A 24,661-nucleotide genomic window follows, 5' to 3' on the forward strand; every position below is an offset into this window, starting at 1 on the left:
TGATGGATATTTCCCTCGGACACATAAAAAAAACCCACTTCTTAACATTCAAAATTGTTATTATTGCAATTTTTGTTAGTATTTCCCCAAAACATAATTTTTCATATTTTCTTACTCTGTTGACAAATCATCTGAAAAAGTTGTTTGATGTTATAAGAAAATGTATTTTAATAAATGTGACATAAAAAATTGAATGAAAATCATTGCAAATAAACACAAAAAATATTTTAAATTTTATTTGGTATGAAAGTTCCTCAGGTAAGGGTTATCGTTCCTAAGTCCCAAGGCCCAAACACCTTGGGGACTTTTCATTTCTGAGTTGAAGAAAATTTCCTAAATATAATGTTGGAATGATAAATACATACATATTTCATTATTGGCCTGTATAAGTGAATATATTCGCTTTAATGCAAAACTAAGTCAAATAGATAAAGGGGGAAATTGACTAGGCTAATAGGATTTATGTATCCCAACCTGAGAAAAATTCAAAGCAACGTACCCTCCCATCCCCTTAAGGTGTCGATATTAATGTGCATTAAAGTATATTATTATTGAAACATTTTCACCGGTTTAGAATTTTCTTTCACAGTATTCAACCAAAAAATACGTTTTAGAAAATTTTGGAAAGTTAAAAAATTTATTGTTCTTAAAGGGATTCGAACTCATGACCTACTGATTTGTAGTGATCCCACTAACCCACTGCCCTACGGTGTAACATATCGATAATGAGAAAGAAACTATTTAAAAAATTATGCTTGATTTTATTGTTTATTTCGATAAATAGCCTACCACACAACGTGAAGGTGTCACATACCACATTACTTGTATGTAATGAATTTTCCAATTATCAAATTAAATCTATTCATTTAATAAAATTTTCAAAAGAGCGGTCCCCATACTATTTGCCTCAGTTTAAATCAGCAAGTACCGGAATTGCATGCTTCCAGAATTACTTTTTTGCGTACTGCGTCATCAAAAAGTGGTATATAGATCCACCTTAATCTTAGAATTTTTTTTCTCTACTTCCACAGCAAGGGGTACGAAATAAACTGAATGCACGGTTATGGTGACATGAAGCCCTCTACATATCGTGGAATTCATGACTCCTGAGTTTACAATTTTTGACCCCTGGAACTGGTAATAAAATCATACCGCAATCACATCTTTTGTTCAGTTATATTTTACATTTTTTAAAGGAATAATTGAATTAATCATGAAGAGCAAGTGAAAGTAAATAAAATATTGTTAACAGTGGTTAAGGTACAATAAATTAGACCGAGTACATTAATTAGAGGGAAGCAATAGTTAATTATTTTGACATGGGAATTTGAGTCTGAATTCCTGGTAATTTATCACAGTCCGTAAATTTCTATTTCGTAAATTTTTGATTATCTGGTTGGAACTGGACCGTGTAGATTTCAACCTTGTCAGTTCAGTTTATAATGCTATGAATCACAATCGGTTTTCTTTAAAAAACAAAGTAGGGGAGAAAATGTTCAGTAGAAGTAAATATGAAAAGGTACCGATATGTATGTAGGCCTAAATATGCAACGACAATTTTTAACCGTGAATTTTTTTTGGGAAATACAGGAGATGAATTCGCGGCGGGTATCAGCAGAGACGTACGGGCGCCAAAATAAATAGCATCCATGGCACAAACGGGAAACCATACGAATTTTTAGCGCCATACGTTTAAAACATGGACATCATACGCTCGATGTTTACATTTGCAATGCCTCTCCAGGAGTGGTTGTGTTCGTTTGGAACCGTGCACATCAGCAGTGATTCCGACAGGTAGATACCGGACTAATTCATTTCCGTAACATTAGCTATTCAACTGATATCCAGGTACTACAGGCTAGGAATGGGTGGGGGTAATGGACTTATAAAAACATAGTAATATAACTTTACCTGTTTTTCAACTTTAAGTCGACTCATACTCCCTCCCTGTAACATTTGTTTATACAATCAGACATAACCTGATTCACCAGTATGTCCTATAGTTACATAAGGAACCTTCAGACCACCATGGTAGCCTTTGATGTTGACGTCAGAGACAAGCTGGTGGTGAACTCTTCCCCTCCCTCGGACACCACGGAACTAGTGCTGCGGGTGATTGAGGTAAACACACCTCAGGTGTTCCCTCTCTTTGTAAATAAGGTTGTATGGAACACCTCCATGTAAACAATACAATCAAGAAAAATTTGATTAATGTTATCTTTCTCAATATTGTTAGTTTTGTTACCTATAAAAGTGTAGCTCTATCTGGGCTAGAGAAAAAAACCCTCTGTATTTGTTTTCTTGTAACTTGAATAAGACTTTGACAAATTAAACTGTAGACTGTATTTGTAGTTGTATAACCATTTGTTACTTCATCATATATTGAATATTTTAGAAAAAGATACGACAAGGCGAAAAGAATGTCCTGACTCAAGGGTTTGGAATGGTAATTAAATTCACCAAAGTTAATGTTAATACATGTACTGGTTGTAAAGACATCAGAATCTTTCAATGGTGTTGATTTTTAATCTTTTCAAGGGTGAAAGGAAAACAATACTTATTGCTCAGTAAACCACAACCGAATGAATGTGTAAACCTTATGAACACTTTCTTGACTTTGTAATTTTGGTTGTCAACAGATGTCGGATGACCCTGATGCTCAGGTCTCGTGTTTCACCAACATAGAATACAGACACCCCAACTCCAGCGTAAACCTGCTGCAGCGCAGTGTTTGGAAGAAGCTACACCACTGGTGAATTCATAACTTCTCATAGGTTTCATGTTGAATGCTGCAACATTATTGATAGGGGCTTAAGAGATTTCAAAGTTGAATATTGAAATTAAAATGTTGAACTATTAAGATTTTTATTTAATTTGTCAAAGTGAAGAATATCATATTTATGTATGTGAAGAGAATGGTTTTCACAATTCTTGTCTCTTGTTTTTATTGTACAGTATTGGTGATGTCTGGATGAGAGCATTACTTGAGGAGACAGCCATCTTTACAAAGTGTAGTCAGACCTGTTACATTCAACTGACAGGTAACTGTTACATTCAACTGGCAGGTACCTGTTACATTCAACTGGCAGGTACCTGTTACATTCAACTGACAGGTAACTGTTACATTCAACTGGCAGGTAACTGTTACATTCAACTGGCAGGTAACTGTTACATTCAATTGGCAGGTACCTGTTACATTCAACGGACAGATACCTGTTACATTCAACTGACAGACGGTAACTGTTACATTCAAGTGGCAGGTACCTGTTACATTCAACTGACAGGTAACTTTTACATTCAACTGACAGGTACCTGTTACATTCAACTGGCAGGTAACTGTTACATTCAATTGGCAGGTACCTGTTACATTCAACTGACAGATACCTGTTACATTCAACTGTCAGGTAACTGTTACATTCAAAGTATAGGTAAGTTTTACATTAAACTGACATGTAACTGTTACATTAAACTGACATGCAGCTGTAACATTCAACTGACATGTGACTGTAACACCCAACTGACAGGTAACTGTTACATTCAACTGACTGTTACATTCAACTGACAGGTAACTGTAAAATTTTATTGACATGTTACTGTTACTTTCACTCAACACGTAATAGTCACATTCACTCAACAGATTATGATTACATTCAACTGACAGGCAACATGTAACTGTTACATTCAACGACAGGTAACTGTTACAGTCAACTGACATTTAACTGTTACATTCAACTGATAGGTACATGCGCGGATCCAGAAAATTTTTCCAGGGGGGGTCCGAAGGATAATTGTGTTTGCCAGGGGGGGTCCGAGGCATATTTTCGCGATAATTTTACTATGTAAATTTAATAAATTTTCATTTTCCAGGGGGGGTCGGGACCCCCCCGACCCCCCCTCTAGATCCGCGCATGAGGTAACTTTTACATTCAACTGACAGGTGACTGTTCCATTTCACTGACTGATGAATTATTTAGATCTTTATAGTTCTAAAATTCCTTTTTTCATAACATCAATGGTAATGATTATTGGTACCTATACTGTACCAGTGTAAAACTATATAAAAGTATTAGAATTGGTGTCATTGCATGAATGCTCTCTTTTGTATCATTTAAAATTTTCACAATGACTTTGCTTTAAGGGTAGATTATTTTCTTTTAAGGTACTCCTGTTTTTGTGAAATCCAAATCTGAAACTGGATTATTTATAAAGAAATGTGTCAAGAAAGATAATCAGGGTACTGGGAAGCATCACAGGAAGAGAAAACAAGGTCATCAAGTTGTCTGATGTATTGTTCTCATAACAATTCTGAAATTACCAGCGAAGATGGCTTATAGGAAGAAGCTTGCATTACATTTTGTTGTGTTATGAAAACAATGATACCAAAATCAAATTTGCTTTCAGAAGAGTTATCAAGGAGACCAAAGAAATTAAAGCCATCATAAAATGCTTTATTTAAAGATTGGCAAGCAGAGAGAAGAAAATGTCAGAAGAGACGGAGGACAGAAGACTTGGAGGAACCATGTGCCAAAAAGATGAAGATGATTGATGATGAAATTGTACTTGTTAATCGTCCAGAGGCAGAGAAATTACCTGCTCAAGAACCGACACCTTCGTTTAATCCCTACAAGTAAGAGCCGTGTCTTTATTAGATGTACAAGTACAATGTACTTGAAATAATTACAACAAAATAAAAAACTGACAATGAAATATTATAAATGAAATATTGGGGAAGATTTTCTTCTTACAGATATCACTTGTACCTGGCCCAGTCATACCTCTACTCATCCGATTATAGAGAAAAATTCCCAGCATCTCGTGAGTTTTCATTGCTCTGTTTTAGTTTAATTTTGATTCATGTTCATAGTTTCTTATTTCCTTGCAACACAGTTAGAGGGGTGTGGAATGAGCATGTATATGATTACCATAAATAACAAAGCAGATGAATGAGTAAATGGAAATTTCATCAGGATCAACTTCATTTGCAAATCTAGTTGTGTTCAGTGATGTTTGGAACTGCACCACTTGTGGTGCCTTTCTTGGAAAAAATGCTTTACATATTACATGTATACTTTATAAAAAATGATAACTAGGTGTCAACAGCCAATTAAAAATTTTCTTCTCTAAAACATAGCATTTTTTTTTTTTCAGACGTCCTGTCACGAGCTCACTTTTGTCTCTATGAGGAGATATGTACCGTCGATGTGACAGGTAGTATGTCTCCTCCCTATGATACCAATGGCCATCCCCCAATATCTGCACCACGTATCACTGTCCCCCATCTGTTATCCTTGGAGGAATTGCTGCAAAGTCTGCAACAGAATCACAAGTAAAATACATTTGTTGTATTTCAAAGCTTTTGTCTGTTAATTAAACTCAAATAGTTTGAAATTTTGGAGTAGCATGCAATCCTTATTTCTAAGTGTTGTGGTCTTTGCCATTTCATAGCATGGTGCTAGCAATTAGATTGTAACTCTCAATTATTGAAGGGAACATGATGGTTTTAAATGGATTCAATCAAAATATTTCTTTTATTTTTGAATTTTCTCAGAGCCTGTAAGTACTGGACCTACTTAAATACATGCTGTCCTGTTGTCTCTGTGAAGAAAAAACTTACAAAAGGACGGAGAATGAACCTTAAGATACCTGATCATGTTCTCCTTAAGGACTGTGTGCCGCCTCAAAAGGTATCACTGTCAGATTCATAAAGCTGCATACCTGAGTATTTTAAAGTTTCCTGCAGTACGATAAAAACTTATTGAGCATATGCTTCTATTCTGAACAGGTGTACATTTTCTTAAGGAAAGTTTTCATCGAAGTAGTTCCCCTGCAGATAGTTGGCTGTCTGCATAACAGAAACCATTTCCTGAAAGGTAACATTGAACTGGTACTCTGTACCATATACCATACATGAATGAAAGACATGCTGACTGTATTGAAAATAGCAGAATATGGCCGAACTTTTTGTTTAAATTCCAATTTCATACAACTACAAGTATCCTACATACAAATTTCACTGCTTCCATTTTCTTATAATTTAAAGCTATCAAGACATTGGTGTATCTAGGGAGGTATGAGAAAATGTGTGTAGGTGACCTCTTGAAAGGAATAAAGGTATTTAGCCATGGAATTTATTTTACTACCAATCCTTTCTTTCCGATTATAACACTGATTGACTAAAGTTTTAAAATATAAAGGTTGAAGGTCATTGTGCAGACTTACATCTCTATCTTCTCATCTTGCATCTTTGTTCACTATTATCTTTCTTGTATTAATCTCCCATTTGTATTAGCTAAGCCTAATAAAGATTTGTGTAATTCAAGTTTAGTAAATTTTCTTTCAGACAAAGACAATTCCATGGCTTAAAACTGTGTCTCCTCACTGTTTAAAGCTTCATCTACTGGCCAAAGTTCTCTACTGGTTAATGAATGACTTCATAATAACTTTAATCAAGGTAATCAGATTCAATAATACATATTTAAGGATTATATAGTATAACATTCTATATTTAGTACAGTGAAGGTCTGTTCTAAGCATTTAGATTCATTCACCACAAAGTTCAAAGAGGAATGCATTGACCTACCCGGTAGGCCTTTAACCTTGACCAGGTCAAATGATCTAGAGCACCAGGTCTTGGATTCTGTAGTCATACCTGTTAACCTTTCAAAGCTGCTATGTGGGAGAATCTCCCCCTTACCAACTTGGCTTAGGGGGAGATTTTGCGTAAACGACGTTTTGTCACGTGAAATGCAAATATATATTAAAAATACTGTTAGATACCTTATTTTTCCATTGTAATTAATGCATTTGCAATCATTTTAAATTTTATTATTTCTATGACTACCAGTGTGCAATTACAACTTGTGTTGCTGTACAAGTTCAGAAAACTATTATTTTGTTTGCATGGTACAATACAAGAAGTCAATAGTGCCACTTTTTATATTAAGTCTTTCTATTGTTCAGTATTGAACCATCACTGCATGCTGACATCTAGGGTAAACACAGAAAATTTATTTTGCCTATTTTGAATTTGCAGCGAAACCCAGAGAAAATACCAGAAAATAATATTCATTAAAATTAATTTTTGCCATATATATAGGATAGATTTTTAATTCACAAAACAATTTTAACATGTATTTCTCCAGTATCATTTCAAAATGATCTCTGTTGTAATGTCTATAGCATCCCTGTAATTCATAGTACCGGTACTATAAACTTTAAAAACTCTTGTGAAATGCTTTTACACTTTTTCCTCGAGCTTCACTTTATTGGTAGCTTGTATAAACACTCACTTTGATTTTTACCGACCGTGCTGGCCAGACAGAATTAGTCACGACTCACTGCACGTGGCTTGGGTGCTTTACCTGTGCGCCTGTTAAGGTGCCTCACTACACCTTGAAATAGTTTCTCAAATCAGCAGAAAATTACTTGATATTGATAGAAAGCATGATGGATAAAAAGTACCGGTATGTATATCAAATAGGCGAAAAAATGTGCAATTTTAGATAAAAATTAGATTTTCAAAAATTTCATTCAGAAAACATAAACAAAAACCCCAGATGGATTCGAACTCATGACCTGCGGTTCACAAGTCTGATACTTTAACCACTGAGCTATGACGATATACATCTGAATCGATTGATACAGACAGTTTAACAAAACATTTAAATCGCCATCTTGTCACGGACGTATTGTCTTAAAAAGTATAAGTCTCGGTGTAGTGAAGTACCTTAAGTGACACCACTGGCTGTTATTGTTTTCTTTGGTGTTACAGAGTAAAATCAAGATGTTTTAAGCTTTCACTTATTTTTTTATAAGGCCTATGCATAACTAAAAACGTAACTGATTTAAGTCAAAACCGAAAGTAATCGTAAAAAGTAAACTGGGCTATAACATGTCATACTATGATCACGGTAGACAGTACTTGGATGGATTTTGATACTAGTATGTTCAAGCTACACAGCAGCTTTTTGAGTTCAAAATCAGAGAAAAACCCGCAGTGGATGTTGAAATTTGCATGTAAAGATTCAGAATTGGGGGGAAGGTATGGGGAAGACAAATACGATTGCGGGAGAAATTTGTCTCCCGCGCGGGAGATAGGTTGGATGCGGGAGATCTTAGATTTTTAGGTCGTTTTGCGGGAGTCTCCTGCGCAATGCGGGAGGGTTAACAGGTATGTGTAGTTCAGGGATGTGAACTCTGTTGGAATTATGACAAGTTGTGACTTGTGAAGCATTTGATTGCTATGTTTTACAGGTCTTTTTCTATGTGACAGAGACAGCAACATTTAGAAATCAACTTCTATTCTACAGGAAGAGAGTTTGGTCAAAGTTACATTCTAATGGAATTAAAGGTATATAGAAAGTTCAGTATGTTTTATCTACTGGCAGTGTGAAAATATAGATTTTAGATCATGAGAGCTACACCTGCTTATAAAAAGAGAATACCTATTATAAATATTCTTGTATTTTAAAGACTTCATTCAAGTTCACTTGGCTTGCCTTTTGTTGTGAAGGATTTTCCAAATGGGAAATATAAAGTATTCTGTATGTTTGTCTTCCAGATCTCAGGAAAAAAGGAGTTCTCACAAGTGTTAAAAAGGTATTCCTTTGGTTATATCAGGTCTCTAAGGAAATGTATAGATTATAATGTTAATATGGTTTGTATGAATTCATTTGTATATTAGTATCATATGGTCTGACTTTAATTAAGATATGTAGTGGTGACAGTGAAATGGCTTGGATAAGATATGGAATTGCTGAGACTCATTTTAATCTGATTTTCTGTAGACTGCAGTGACAGCATCATTACAGAATGGGAGCTGTTTAGGAGAGGCTTCTATCAGATTTCTACCCAAACTGAGATCTCTACGTCCTATTGCTAACTTGGGGAGACAACCTCCCCCCATTGCAAAATCGGTCTGTTGTGTTTTAAAAATGACCTAAATTAGTAACTGATGGAAATTGAGTTGAAAACATGGATTTATGTGCTGGTAGTTGAATTATACAATAAGCGTTTCACATTTAAAAAATTGATTTTTTTAATTTCAGGCTTTGCCAATTAACAAACAACTGATGAATGTTTTGACAGTTCTCTCTTATTTGATAGTAAGTTTTTTTTTCCTGTAACAAAAATACATAATGAAATATAGTATCAATAGATTTGTGGTTCAATCCTGTATAGTATAAGCAAAGAATTAGATGTTGTACACCCCGAAATGTTGGATTTTAGTCATGTGATCCATCTTGGATTGGAGCTGCCAAATTTGGAACTGATGACATCTTCTTAGACTGGAAAGAGTTTGCTTTAAACTGGAAAAAAGAACCAGAGAGGTTTTATAATTTATTGCAGTGTTTATGAATCCAATTATGCTGAACAGGCATCTATTGTGAAATGGTTTATTCTTATGAGTTTTCTTTTTTAGGAATCATTTATATTTTGTCAAAACAGACATAAAGGCATGCTTTGATGGTATTTTACAAGAAAAGCTTTTAGAAATCATAGAAGATTTCCTATCACAGGTATAACAGATATACTAGAATAATATACATAACAGTAGTATATCTAAGCTTGTAGTGCACATTTGTTTAGTCTTTTAATAAATTTATTTTTGAAATATCCTGTGGTCTAGGCACCAGATGAAGATGTCATTGTAAGGAAATTTGTGTCTCACTATGCGTCAGACTGTAAAGTGGTGTGCAAGTTTAAGAAAATTGCCTCTGGTTTTGATGGCTATATATCAGATTTTGAAAAATTCATTCAGAAGTTCATAGAGGACAACAAGCTGTGCAACATGGTCTTTGTGAATCAGGTATTGAATTTACATTAAATCATGATGATTGCTGTAAAATATATTATATGTTGATTAAGAATACAGCATCATAAACATCTCCAAACATACCAGTATTCTCAATATTCTTCAAAATGACAAAATGAATGTATGCTGTAAATCATATATTATCTGTTTGCATGAAATGTTTTAGAGCTTGAAAACTAGCTCTTTATAGCAAATATTTGACATCTAAAATCTTAATGAATTCCATTGAATGACATTTAATGTATGTAAAACCTAACTGAAATTAGTTTATGATATGCTATATTGTGAGATTTTTAAAATATACCTGTATATGATTTTTCTCAACAGATGATTAATCAGCAGATGCATCTAGAAGAAGTATTTGAAAAACTTAAATGCCACATACAGAATAATATAATCAAAGTAGGAAAAATATTCTCTCTTAAACATTTCCTTTGAAAGATAAAAAGATTTTGTATTTAAGTTTAATATTTTCATAAGATTAAATCAATGAATCTTATTCTAAGTTTTATTCTAAATAATTTTTAATGTGCATGTAGATTGGAAGACAATACTTCAAGCAGTCGATTGGAATCAGCCAGGGATCAGTGCTGTCCACCCTCCTGTGTAATATCTACTATGGACAGATGGAGAGGACGTTTATGCCTCCACAGGATGATGAACTTTTGATGAGAATGGTGGATGATTCTTTATTTGTTACACCCTCAAGAGAAAGGGCAGAGCTTTTCTTGTGCAAAATGATTAAGGGTCTGTATATTGAATGTTTTTATAAATGAATATCTTTCAAATACAAAATGTATAAGCATGATGCATTCTTTGACATCACTCTCTTGGATATTTTAAATGCCTGATATTTTTGCTATATTTTGATTAGGGAATTCGGAGTATAATTTTTCCATCAACGCAGACAAAATTCTAGTCAACTTTGATTATCAGCATGAAACTTGTGGGATGATGAAGAAAAATCCTGGAGGTATGATATTAGTAGTTTTAAGGGTCCGTCACACCCCTCTAATCATCACTTAAAATTACTGATTTTTTCACTTGTGTGCAAATAAAAAAAAAGACAAAAAATCCTATAAAAAAAAAAAAAAAAGCAGTAGCAATTTTGAATGAAAATCATTATTTTCAGAAATCTGCTGCAATTCATGTCTGCCACTTTTGAAAACTTGAATCGGGGGGGGGGGGGGTCCAACGTATAACACTTCATTCACTGAACTATGAAGTTAGACAAATCCATTCATGTTAACAATTTTACCCGGGGGGGGGGGGGTTCCAACGTACAAGACTTCATTCACTGAACTATGAAGTTAGACAAATCCATTCATGTTACAATTTTACTAGACATTTTAAAAACCTCCATGTTATGAGGCATGATCATAAAAAGTATAAGTAAGTAGGTGGAGATGATCATTACTAAGTCATCCATTGGTTTTAGATTGGTTCCCTTGGTGTGGAATGTTATTCAACACAAAGACATTAGAAGTTGGCAGTGACCTCACAAGATACCAAGGCATCAGTATGTATTACTTTAACTGTTTTCATAGATCTATGCAACATGACGTAGACTTAATATATTATTGGAACCTTTTACATTGATTTTACTATTGTTCCTTTTATATATATTTTATATAATTATATTTTGATTTCCACAGGAATGAGGCACACCCTCACAGTGGATGTCTCGGTGAATCCGGGAAGGACAATGAAGAGAAAATTGTTGATGTAAGGATATTAAGATACTGTGCAATTAAACCTCTAGGACTTTTTTTTAACACAATAGTTAATGAGTAAAACAATATATCTAGAAGTTTTGCTCCAACGCCCTCATTTTAATACGACTATTGAGGAAGATTGTGCTAAATTTTGATTGTATTGATTTACAGTATCATTAACATTTTTTGTATCATAGAATGTTATGACAGTGAATTCGAATACCTATCACAAACAATTCTGAAACTAATTGTAATTATTTTAACTCACAGTAAAATTCATTAAATTGTAAAAATCATGTTAGTTTTTAAAATATCATGTGATATTATGCATGCACCTTTTTCTATAATTTTCTTTTCAAATCTTCGCTACATTTTCATCTAAATTTTCTTTTTTAGGTCACTTCGTCCAAAATGTCATGCCATTTTTCTGGACACAGAGGTGACTATCATATTCTTTTAGATATTCTTGTACTAATAAGGTACAGATACCTTTTGATATTTTCAGTTAAGACTATATAAAATTTATTTTTGATTGAAATCATCTTTAAATGTTTTTCGATAGTTTTTATCAATTTTATCAAAACTTGCTAGCTACTAAGATTCCATGTGTAAAGAATTTTACAATAACTTAATGATTTATGCCCTTATGCTTTCGCCTAACAGTGTAAATACTTTTACCAATGTTTGGTTCGTTCTCCAGTTGAACTCTACTGAGGTTTGTGTGTCTAACTGCTACAGACTTTTGCTGCTTACTGCATTCAAGTTCCATTGCTATGCTTCATGCCTACCAGACAAACAGAGGGTTAAAGACAACCCAGGATTTTTTCACAGTAAGTTAGTATTCTGTTATATTTATGTCAAGAATTGAAGTTGAAGTGCAAATTTGTGTAGTTTCTGATTGTGTTATTGTTGTAACCTGAAAAATTATTTTGTTTTCAGCTATGATTTATGACATTGGTTGTTACTTTTACTCTCAGGCGTCAGTACAGAGTGTGCGAAAGGTGTGTATGATGCTTTCAAACAGATTTATATGCTAACAGTTGAGAAATTTTGCCAAATACATGTAGTTACTCACATATATATTAAGCATCATTTATATTTTTTTTTTCTTTTCAGTTTGGAGACAAATTTCTCTTTGATGTCCCATCAGATGTGATGCAATGGTAAAAAAGATCTTTCTAACAATTGAAATTTGCACTATGTTTTGTGAAGGTAATAATGATTAATGATGAAAGGATATTTCTTGTTAAAGGTTGTGTTGGTATGCTTTTATCATGAAGATGAAATGCCACTCCTCCAGTTACAAAAGACTCATTCAGATGATGAAGCAGTCTTTGAAGTCTACTGAAAAGTTGCTGAGAAAGAAGGTACATATGTGTATATCAAAACTGAGTTTTACATGTAGTCTCAATCTGTTATATCTCTGAATGTGCTTTGCAGGCACCATATAGTCATCATTCTCTCCATCCATCCTTAAATCTGTCCATCTGCCATCTCTTTTTCTGAGGTATACTTACCTGTACTTATCTCTTGGCCCAACCTGGGTTATACTTCACCTGCATAGTACCTTTGGGTAAAGAATGTGGAATGATCTTGAACAAAAGTTAAAGGTCAAAAGTCAATGTTATGTCAGTATCACGTTTCTTTATAATATCCTTGTCCTGATCATGTATTCTCTCTCCTTGATTCTACTTGGCTCATACATCAAAATTATAAAAGTGTTTGTGTAAAAAGGGCATGCAGTGACCTTGAACCAGTTTTCTATATCAAATTTGATTATAGAAGAACCCTTTGAAACCCAGTTTTGAACCATAATTTATCTTTCCTTACCTAATTTTTTTCAAACTATATTACTAGACTAATTGTATGTATGTGATATGCAGTGATCCTGAATCAAGTTTCTTTGTCAAAGGCCAAGGTCATTGCAGACCTCAGCATAAAATCCATCCTCTCAACCCTATTGTTCTCCTCTTGACCCTGTCTTCTTTATGCATCATCCATAGATTGTTTGATCAAGGATGAGCAATTATTGTGCATTTAATGATAAGGTGAAGGTTAAGTTCAAAGCAAAATCGTCTAAATTATGCTTTTCATCCTAAATGACATCTTCACAAGCCAAGGGTTTATCTTCTAGAGTGGGTCGTAAACCATTGGCTTTCAATGATGCCTAAATTATGTCCTATATTGAATCGGTGCTCTTTGAGATGGTCTCCCTCTCAGTGATGTTTAGATTAAGAGATTTTTATCATACTATGCATAATCTTCTCTGTCTCTTACATGAGTATGTTTTGATATACAATGTATTTAGCAAAATTTTTCTGAATATTTATTGAAAACCAGTCCTTTAATGACAGTCATATTTAAGATTATCTTCATTGGCTCAGTTATGAAAAAAAGCCACCTCAGACCTGTTCATACCAGGTCAGTTGTGAGTCAAATCAATTTTAATTGAAAAAGGTGGTGGACAATCTAACAGGTACTTTTTTATTCTTAAAATTAATTTTTCAGGACAAAACCATTGCCAAATCCCTCAAAAGAGTGTGTGGAAGAAATATTCCAGTAGAACTGAAGGCTTTATAATTCAATAATCTATATAATTTTGCTGTTGGTAAATATGTTTGATGATTTAAAATAAATTTTACTGAATTATTAATAGATCTGTTATGTTTGTTCTTGGCCTTATTATGACCTTCTTAATTCTGTTTCCTCCTCTAAAACCAAACGTTGTATAAGGCATCTCTGGGGACATTGGTTCATGTTGTTTAAATAAGGGACCATGTCCTCTAACATGGGGAGATAAAGATGTACCAAAATTGGCAAAATTACTTAGCTAATACATGTACCATTGAAACTGTTGGGGAAGCTTTGTTATATAAGACAGGATTTGACACCATAACTGTAACCCTCAAAATTTGAATGGGGGTGGGCTAGTCATTATATAAGCTAGTCTACCTTGGCTATAATATAGTTTACATTCTACAAAGTAAAGGTGTATAACTGGTTATAAAACCGTCATTTTTAACTAATTGTACAATCATAATAGATAATACATACTGCTCTTGCATATAATAATATAAATATTTATTTTACTATTAGAACACTATATATTTATATAATTATATTCCATCATTCTCCTATTCTCAGCTCACTTAATTCCTAAGGATCAATCTCATCAGTAAAACAAAAATTATTCTTCAAAAGTTGTAGGAACAAACCAAAACTTTAATTTTCATGCATTTTACAAATCATTTTAACATGACAATTAAGTCAAACCTGCACTGCATCTGAACAAAGTTTTCTAATAATTCACTGATATTTAAAGAATTATCCAAAACTAGATTGTAAGTACAATGATTGTAAGCAAATAATTCAGTTCTATGATAATTTTATAAGTGATATAACTCATCAAAACTTGCCCAAGCTAAAAACTAATTTCCAAAAATTATTTTAAAAATTCAATAATTGTGTCAATTAGGAAAAAGAATAAATATTTGATTTTAAATTCTCTGTTTTACATGTTAGATAATTTCTTTAACAGTTTAATAAAGGATAATTCTACATAATATGCATTTTAAAACTATTTTTATACATCGGGCTCGATGTACCACAAATTAAAATCGCTTGGGAGAATTTGACTTGAGGCAAACGAAAACAAAGGCAAGATTTTCATTTTAAAGGCTCTTTAGCGATGCATCTAGTTACATATATGCATATTAATGCACAAGAAGCTGAATAATTTAATATTCAATCAATAAAAAAATGGAAATGCATTATTTACATGGTAATTTACCTAGAAATAGGGCGTGTTTATCATTTGGCCATGTGTATCATGTATGGTGTGGCAAACTGGCAAGAAGGACCCCCTTAATGATCATTTCCACAACCAGACTTAAATTAACCCAAAAACGTGTATCTTCAGCATGAAAAAGCTTCCATAATTATTGGAACAGACGATCTGTTATTCTTTTATATCCTGTTACCTTTATGAGTATATAGTGTGTGCCCTTGCGCGGATCTAGATTAGGGTCCAGATTCCCCTCCTCCCCCCCCCCCCCCCCAAAAAAAAAAATTTCAAATTTCTTAAAATTACATTATTGAATTGCGAAAAATATGCCTCAGACCCCCCTGGCAAACTCAAATAATTATTGGACCCATTCCCCCAACTTTGAAAATTTTTCTTGATCGGGGCATGGGATCTACATGATATTCATTGATTAATACTACTGTAATATGTAAAAGGTGTAAACAGAAAATAAAAACCAGTTTGAATCGGTTATGAAAGTGTATTCATTGTGAATTTGGTTTTAATTATAAGATTTCAACATGGAACATGATGAAATAACCGATGATGCTACAGATGAAGACGATCAGAAAACACAACCAAGTGAAGACATTAGAAAAAGTGGAAGGAAAAAACGCCCTCCTGCTTCATATTCCCCTGAGCGAACAGAGATCAAAAGAAGACGTGTATTTAAAAAAAATGCCGTCAACTCTACGAACAGAAAGTGTGATTTGCTTCCAAATGGTAGGCTGCTGACATCAATATAAAATTTATGATTATGTAAATAGAGAAATGTATAATGACATTTTAATGTGATTTAAAGTTATTTTCTATTATTGACATGTGTATTCATTACTAAAAATATTAGTCTATCATTGATTGAACAGCAATAATAATCATTAATGCAGCACTAATTTTTTTTCTTCAGTTGGGAGAATTTGTTACACAACAAGACATTGACAAGGATGTCAAGGGTACAAAATATGTTTGCTATTTTTGGATTATTTTGATCTTGTATAGGAGAACCATTTAGCTGTGGCCGATGTGGATCACCTTATGTGGTAAACAAGAGAAGTAAAACATCCTTGAAGAATTGTCAGTCTAGACATCGACCAATGCCATATGAGATATATGACCCTATTACTAAAAAAAATCTCCTGATTTGTAACTTTTGCTGTAAGTAGCAGTACTGCATATGTGTTCCAATTGTTTTTTCAGTAGTTAACATCAAACATGCACATCACATTAATTATGTCCAAATCATATTTTGTCACATTAATTCTCAGTCTTTTTCTGGATTTCAGACCTTATTTTTGTCAAACAGAGGGCCAAGAGAGCTTCTTTGACCAAGAAGCCAGAACCAGAAGTAAAAGAACACTATTTACAGACTTGTCAAGTAGAAGCTCAAGCACTGGCCAACAGGTTGCAAAAACCAGAAGGTATACATATAGAAAAGGGGCAATAGGGTACTGAGATGCGTTATTGAATAGTAAGACCCTCTTTAATATCTGTGTAGCATGTTTGCTGTGGTAAACTACAATCAGCAATGAACTCATCAATATAATCAAGCGTTTTCAAGAGAATGATAATGTATGCATAGTTCACCATATAAGAGATGGGGTCAATGTTAGTCAGATATGATCTATATGATAAGGCCTATTTGATGTACTTTCATCTATTTTTTTGTCTTAAACTGTCTCATTCCACCCATATTGCTATCTTTAATTTTTCAGCTAATCGGTTGTTTTGTCCTGAATACTCAAAGGAACCATGTGGCTGTATACAAAAGTACTTAAAGAATCAAGGTAATTCCAAAATCAATACCTGTATATATACTTTACATGTAAAAACTTTACCTTTTCAATTCAATTTTCCTAAAATCACCTGTTTTTCTGAATAAATGGTTTTATGAGTACTAGTAAATACATGAATTTATTTTAAACCAGTTGCATCTTGATATTAAGAATATGTTGAAATTATAGCAATTGTAAACACTATACAGGAGACCCAGGCCAAGCAGATGTAAGAGCAAGAGAATTATGTGATTTACTGCAGAAAGCACTTCAGCTGGCTAAGCTGAAATTTTATCCACTTCCTGAGTTGGACAGCAATGATAAACCCATCCGGAAGAATGCAAGAAAGTGAGATTTTTAACTTAAAGTTATGATATTCTTGGATAATGAATTTACATTCAGGGGGATGATTTATTAAAACAGACTCTTTGCATAATTTTTTGACTTACACAAACTTAAAAAAATTACTAGCATTAAGATGTCAAGTTAAAAAGTTTAGTGTTTTGTACACATATACAAGAGAATTGCAAAATGTGACATTTCCAGAAAAGTTTAAACCGATGACCTCTAGGGAACTTATTTTATATGAATCATATTTTAATACACATACTACATGTAGTCCCCAGTATGTACCATATGATCAACATCTTTTTGATAGGAAAAACTTTGTGGGACTTGGAATGGGCCACAAGAGGTCCCGAGCCTTTGAAGCATTTGTAATGGAGAAGCGTCAGTATTTGAGGAACGTAGTCAAGTTGTGCGAGAGAGGATGTCAGAAAGTTCTTGCGTACTCAAATAACTTTCTGCATAAGCGACTCAGAACAGAAAAGGTATATGCCTGTGTATATATATGAATGCAATAATTTCTTCACAATGTTTGAATCTGAATACCGAGTAAATTGACCTTGAATTTGATCATTGAAAGTCTTGGGATTTCTCACCTGCAATTTATTTTTAATCATTCCAAGACTTACAAGTGTATCTAAATCCTTTTCTCCACAAAATATTTTTGCAGGAAACAAGTTTGAAATTCATTGAATTTTTTTTTAAGGATAACTGTCGTGTGGTTATACAAAGAAGCAAAAGAACAATGGGGCTGTTGACTGCCTTTGAGGAATTTTCCAAAAATAAATGTTGTGTTGATAATTGTGTCAAGGTAAAACTTGCTTTTGATACATGCGTTTTGTAAATGTACATGTAAATTGGTTTAATAGCCAAGGTTGTTTGTTATATGCATTGTTATGCAATTAAAATACCTTTAATAAGATGGAAATTATTGTCCAAAAATTACTGTACACATAAATCTAAAATGAATCTCTGTATTTACATACTGGCCACACCAGTTATTTAGCACATTCCTCAGTGAATTAAGTCACATAGTTTACCAACTAATACCAAGTATATCAACATTTCATTTCTTTTGTTTTTGTTGTTTGTCAAATATGACAAAAGGTACCTTTAAATTATATTTTTCTGTGTTTACAGATGGCAGATACTCATAGGAAGTTACTGGCAGACTGGAGGGAACGAGCCAGAACCAGCCAGATAGAGGCCAGGAGGGTGATCGCCGAAATGTTGATTCCTTCAGGTATCAACCTCAAGTTTTTAAAATGTCCCGCAATCATGTTTTGGCACAATTTATTTTAGGATTTTTCTTATTGTTTTAATGGACTGTAACTGACAAAAAAGTTTTCTTGCTATGTAAATTTTTAAAGAATTATTGTTCGTCAAGATATTTGATACTAAATGTATTTATTCACAGTTACATGTAGATACCCTTTTAAAACAAATGCTAGTGATTTTTAGAATCTCATACTGTGCTTTATTTCAGATACCAGTAATAATTCTATGTTCATATTCCGTAACATAAGATTTTTTGTAACTTTTAGCTGGGTGCAGTAAAAACTGTTACAACTTTATTAACATGGTGACTGGGTCTTCTAAGGGGGTTATCTCAAAAGTCAGTCAGCAGATGCTGTGGACGGGTGGAGACAAAGAACCTCCAGTGCATGGTCTGGTCAAGAAAGCAAACAGTATCAAGGCGGAGGCCCATACACAGAGCCAACCCCAGCCTCTCATAAAAGCAAATAGTGTGTTATCCAACGTTTAAAATATACCGATGAAAAAAAATTTTGATGAAAAAAAAGATAAAAATTTGTTTGATAAGATTGAAAATTACTTTGTGTACAAAATGTTTTATGAATGACCATCAATCTTTGTGATTTAGATATACCTGTATAAGTACATGTAAATGAAAAAATTTTGAAAATATATTGGTTATGATATTCAATATGTTTTAAATTTCAGTGTAATCATGGAATTAAACAAAACTAATGACATATAATTCTAAAAATAATTCATTGAATTCTTAATTATCAAGAAAAATTTGTAAGTACACACAGTAGTACGGTAAGTGCCTTTTCAAGTTGTTTATATAAATTTCTATATTTTTAATTCGCAGCTGATGTCTCTGCTGTTGTCAATCCTAGTCTTGACGTTCAGGACATCTATGGTCAGCCCTCTGGAGAGCTAGAACAAGTCTCAGGGCATCCTGAGGGTCAAACTCACAGCCAACCAGATCCCAAACAGCAAGCTGTTATCAGTGTAAGCTATGTTTTTTGTTAGACTAGGAAGCAGTTCAGAGTGTAACCTTTCAGTCCTTTATCTATTTTGTTTGTAATACTGGCTTTGTTTGTACACATGCATTATGTGTAAAACACAGCTGACAAAATTCTTTCTACTCAGAGTTTAATCATTTTAATTTTTAAAAAAAATACAGGTTATTAAAAAATTGCTTTGGTATACTTGTAAAAAAAACAAAAATTTAAATTATGATTACATAATTGCATCAACAAATAGAATATATTGCCACTACAGATAGCAACCTTTAGCTGAAAGAGAATATGGTAGTAAAATCTAATTTGCTGCTGATACTTTGAATTGCTGACTATTAGTCATTATATATCCATTGATATACATGTACTATATTGACATGATGTCCCCTCTGTCTGACAGCCGGATTCCCAGCAACAGCAACTCCTGCAGCTCCAGCAGATATTTGAGCATCAGCAACAACAGCTCATCCAGCAACAGCTCCTGCAGCACACGCTGCTCAACGAAAGAATGGATAACTCTTCATGTACTGCACAGGTAGAGAATGGTGGGAATTGAATCTAAAAATGTTTAGTTTTCTTATGTAGACTGGACAGTTTGCATTATTTCTTTTGTGATTTCTGTTGTGATCATAGTAAAATGCAAGATTTATTTTGGCAGAATGTTATCTCAATACAACAGTTAATGGACCAAATGAGTGTCCAGGTAATGAATACCCAACTACAGCTTCAGCAATCTTTGCAACAACTGATTGCCATGGGAACCCAATCCAACCAATCGGAATTGTCAGTACCTACTGTCAATCAAACTCAGCTGATATTGCCAGCCAATCAGCAGCATAGAGGCGTGATAGTTAATAACCAACAGGAAAACTTGCAGGTATTCTTCTTATTCATCTTACTGTTTGGTTGTATACTAAAAACGTCTTTAATTCCATGTGTCTAAAAATTCATGATTTCCTGTGTAAGTACCTTTCACAGTGTTTTTAATTTCATGGATAATCGATTTCTTATCCTATAGAAAGGTAAATCCTGATTGTAAAAAAGTCTGATGCGTGATGAACCTGCATCATGTATTTGCATTATTTTCTTTTGAATAACGTAAAATAAAGCCTTATTCACATTAGGTGCTATGAGAATACTAGTAATTAAGCAAGTTTGTATCGAATGTAATAAGCACTGGTGTAAAATGCGCAATTGATATTTTGGGCATGACAATTTGGGGGGAAAACATACATGTAATCTGTACATGTACACCTTTATAATCAATCAATCTTAAAATGAACTGCTCAATATGAATGTTAATCGCAGACAACGTCATGGTTGTACAGGATGTCCGTGATAATAAATGACAATTAGCAGCTGATTAGCATTTGTGTTCACAAGGGCTGCAGAGATAAAGGTGAAACGAATCTTCCGTTATAAATAGTTGTTTAATTATGATATTAATTGTATTAAATTAAAGTAATACTCTTGCTTGCTATTTTTAACAAGTTTTTAATTTTCTATGATTACAATAAACCAGTGGTAACTTAGGCCCTGGGCGTCTTCACATGCATTTGTAATGGCGGCGTACACGGAGATGGTTAATGTACAGCTCAATATTCACGGTGGCTTAATGTTCAAGGAAAATTGTCTGACCGTGAACATAGTGAAATTAAAAACACCGTAATGTTTTCCACGTCTACGGTAAACCAAGAAAATATTCACAAAAGAAATTACTGAACATGTTCAATGATTTAAAATTTAAAGTACATGTGTATACTTTGTTTAAATTTTATGGGTATCACTCAAAATTTGATATACTGAATAACTTATTTATGTTTGGGGAATTTTTTGAATTTCATTAAAAAAAATAAGATTGAAATATTGGTGATCTTCAGGCTATATAGTACATCTTTTAAGACATTTCATTTGGCAAAATATTTTGATCCGCCGAAATAAATATTTTACAGCAGTCCAGATTAATTCATAATAATAGTTTTCTTTTAATTTTAAGTTTTTATTTCATACCTAATTTTTGTTGTTATTCCAGGAAAACACCTTGATTAGACCTCCACCAACAGACCAGCACACCACTGTAGACCAGACTCCACAGCCTGTGTACATTCAGCTAAATCAATCAGTGGGACAGACCTCTTACATCCAGGGACTCCCCATGACCCAGCCTAATTATCTGACCCCAGTGGGTACCTTTGTGTATTCCAGGGGAAATTCCACCTTCATACCTTACAACCAATCTGGCATCAGTTCAAGTAATAGTGCCCAGACAGGTGTGTCAACTGTCAATTCTTCTTTCAGTCAGACTGCAAACATGCAATGTACCACAACAGCTAGTACTGCAAGAGCTATCAATGGAGGTGACACAATTCAGAGTAGTTCTTCAGGCTCTGCTTTTGTGACAGTGTCTAAACCTACAGAAAATGTGACACCAAATGTAGTGACATCAGTTACTAAAAGTCAACCCTCACAGATAACAGTTGTGTATCCCGGAACTAAGAGTTTTGTTAAGCAGAAAGTTCCAGCTTCTACAAGTTCTAGTTCTGTGGCCAATGACTCTACTGTGGGAGTTCTTAGAAGTGGTGTGAGAGCACTGGGAGATACACAAAATATGAGGTACTCAGTTGCTCCTACTGCCAGACAAGTCACAAAACATGCAAAAGAATCATTTGCAACATATGCAACTTCAGTGCCTTTGAATCCAGCCAAAACTTCTGACCAAGGGCAAACAGTAGCATCATTCCCCATTTCAACCCCGAACTGTGTTCCTCCGTCTTCAGACAAAGTGATTCAGGTGCAAGCTATTACAGACCCAAACATGCTACTGAAGCTGTTGGAACAGTCCTCTTGTGTTCAGACACCTAACAGTACAACGAGCACAAAACCTGCTCCAGTTACTTCAACTTTTATGGGTGAAGCAGACAACACAAGAATAAACTCTGTTGTACATATAAATCCCAATCAAGGTAACATTCTTGTTCAGGAAAACCACTCACAAGTGATTCATGTTTCCAGTGTGCCAACTGGGATCACAAATAGCACAAATGTAAACCCACCTTCATACACCTACATATTTAACCCCACGACCCCACCCTCCCAACCTGTTACAGTCGATGTTGGTCATCAAATAGAGCAACCCCCAGCAGCTGTTGCAACAACCATGAACTCAAACATAGCTCCAAATTCCGGGGGTGCCATGAACTGTGTGAACTCGCCGAATACTGGCCTTGCTACCCAAAACCTCCCAAACCCTCAGTTAGTGGCCATTGACCCTAACCTGTTAATCAGGCTGTGTCAGCAAGCCTTCTCGTATCAAGCCCTTGATCCCAGTAAAGACAGGCCCAAGAAAACGCAGTGAACATCTAGGAATTGTTGAAGGTATATTTTTGTAAATCATAAATATATATGGAATTGTTGTTTATATAGATCTGTTGTGAATAGGTTTATAAATCAACAGATTGTTAAAAGCATTTTTGCCAATTTGTATTAACACACTGTTGCCATGGTGAATCAATATTAATAATTTCATGATTTTAGTATTTGACATTTGTTAGTTATTCATGTTTTGTTTTTAAAAAAGCTGTTCAACATTGTTATTTTTGTGCTTTGATATTTTTGGTTAACGATTGTAATCAACAATGAACATTTAAATATGGCACATATGTAGACTATGTCTAATTGCCTTGAAGTTAAAATACCTACATCCGTGGACAAAGGAAGGGCACCTATATTATTATATGTGTACGATTTTTAATCAGAGTATTTTGTAATGGTTTAGTTGTATACATGACTATTTTGCCATAAATATTTTAAAACAAAATTTGCCTTAATTCTGTTTAATTGAAGAAATTCCCAAACTCATGAAATAAGCTTAAATGATATGACTCTGATAAAGCATTGGTTTAAATTGTAATAATCGTGTCGAAAAACAAGAGGCCTATGGGCCACATCGCTCACCTGAGCAACAATACATGTAACAATAATATAATCAGTTTTATGACTCATATATACAAAATACCTGGACAATGTAGTAGAATAGATGCTTGTATAAAAGGGTTTTGAATTTTTCTTCATATATTAAGCATATACTAGTAGCCTTTTTTGTGACCAGAAGATTTTGTTGGTTTTTGAAAAGAAGATTCGGGAAAAAAAAATCTCTATATATTCCTATGTAAAATTTCGACACCCCCCCCCCTCGGCGGGCCCTTTCGTACACCCATGGATCATGAATTGAACATCATCACTATCTGGGAATGCTTCCAAACGAGTTAGGCATTTTTAAAGAAGATTGAAATTGTTTTTCTTTATATATTTCTATGTAAAAAAAAATCAACCTCCATTGTGCTCCCACTCTTCCCCCAGGAATCATGATTTGAACAAACTTACATTTACACCACCTGGAGATGCTTCCACACAAGTTACAGCTTTCCTGGCCAAATAGTTTTTGAGAAGGAGATTTTTGAAAAATAAGAAATTTTCAATAATTCTTAATTATACCCCCTTGAAAGAGGGCTTGGACCTTCAATCTAACAAACTTGAATCCCCTTTACCCAAGGATGCTTTGTGTTAAGTGTGGTTAAAATTGGCCCCGTGGTTCTGGAGAAGAAGTCGAAATATAAAAAGTTTACAGACAGCTGTACCTCATTTTGACCTTTGCGAGTAGATTTTGACGGACGATCGAAGACGAAAAGAAAAGCAGTCTCAATTAGACATATCATAAAAAACCATCATCATAAGGAGTTTGCATGTCCTCTTCCATAAAATACTATAGACTGAGGATGGTACTTGCCCGTGATCTGTTAAAGCTTTCCACGCGCATCTAATGTACATTATCTTGCATTGCATTTTGTTACAAGATCTCATGTGTCATAAATAATCCTTTTGATGTGGGAAAAAGCCAGATGCTCTCCAAACCTCTAATTGCAGTATGTAGCTGTAGACTGAAA

The 24,661-nt window shown here is 34.0% G+C and overlaps 1 protein-coding gene across 7 annotated transcripts; it reads left to right on the forward strand.

Annotated features, from left to right (window-relative positions):
- Positions 1 to 1,027: 1,027 nt before the first annotated feature.
- Positions 1,028 to 23,535, forward strand: LOC105325227 (telomerase reverse transcriptase). 7 transcript variants are annotated; one of them, XM_066075042.1, is made up of 34 exons: positions 1,028 to 1,137; positions 1,591 to 1,794; positions 2,004 to 2,121; positions 2,396 to 2,446; positions 2,640 to 2,752; positions 2,956 to 3,041; positions 4,160 to 4,267; positions 4,459 to 4,627; positions 4,748 to 4,815; positions 5,149 to 5,326; positions 5,549 to 5,684; positions 5,783 to 5,870; positions 6,041 to 6,111; positions 6,341 to 6,451; positions 8,254 to 8,350; positions 8,561 to 8,598; positions 8,787 to 8,915; positions 9,048 to 9,104; positions 9,229 to 9,329; positions 9,422 to 9,518; positions 9,629 to 9,808; positions 10,142 to 10,216; positions 10,354 to 10,561; positions 10,689 to 10,787; positions 11,253 to 11,333; positions 11,470 to 11,539; positions 11,926 to 11,968; positions 12,230 to 12,359; positions 12,469 to 12,530; positions 12,646 to 12,692; positions 12,782 to 12,896; positions 14,038 to 14,137; positions 15,845 to 16,054; positions 16,239 to 16,372. In XM_066075042.1, the coding sequence occupies exons 2-32, from the start codon at positions 1,700 to 1,702 to the stop codon at positions 14,107 to 14,109; spliced, it is 3,093 nt and encodes a 1,030-aa protein (XP_065931114.1). In that variant the 5' UTR covers positions 1,028 to 1,137; positions 1,591 to 1,699; the 3' UTR covers positions 14,110 to 14,137; positions 15,845 to 16,054; positions 16,239 to 16,372. The 7 variants fall into 7 exon arrangements, with proteins under 7 accessions (XP_065931114.1, XP_065931117.1, XP_034303719.2 ...); XM_066075045.1 differs by lacking the exon at positions 4,160 to 4,267; XM_034447828.2 differs by lacking the exon at positions 1,028 to 1,137 and having other exon boundaries at positions 1,529 to 1,794.
- Positions 23,536 to 24,661: the final 1,126 nt, after the last annotated feature.

The sequence above is a fragment of the Magallana gigas genome, chromosome 2 (genome assembly GCF_963853765.1).
Source record: "Magallana gigas chromosome 2, xbMagGiga1.1, whole genome shotgun sequence".
In the NCBI taxonomy this organism is placed as follows: Eukaryota; Metazoa; Mollusca; class Bivalvia; order Ostreida; family Ostreidae; genus Magallana; species Magallana gigas.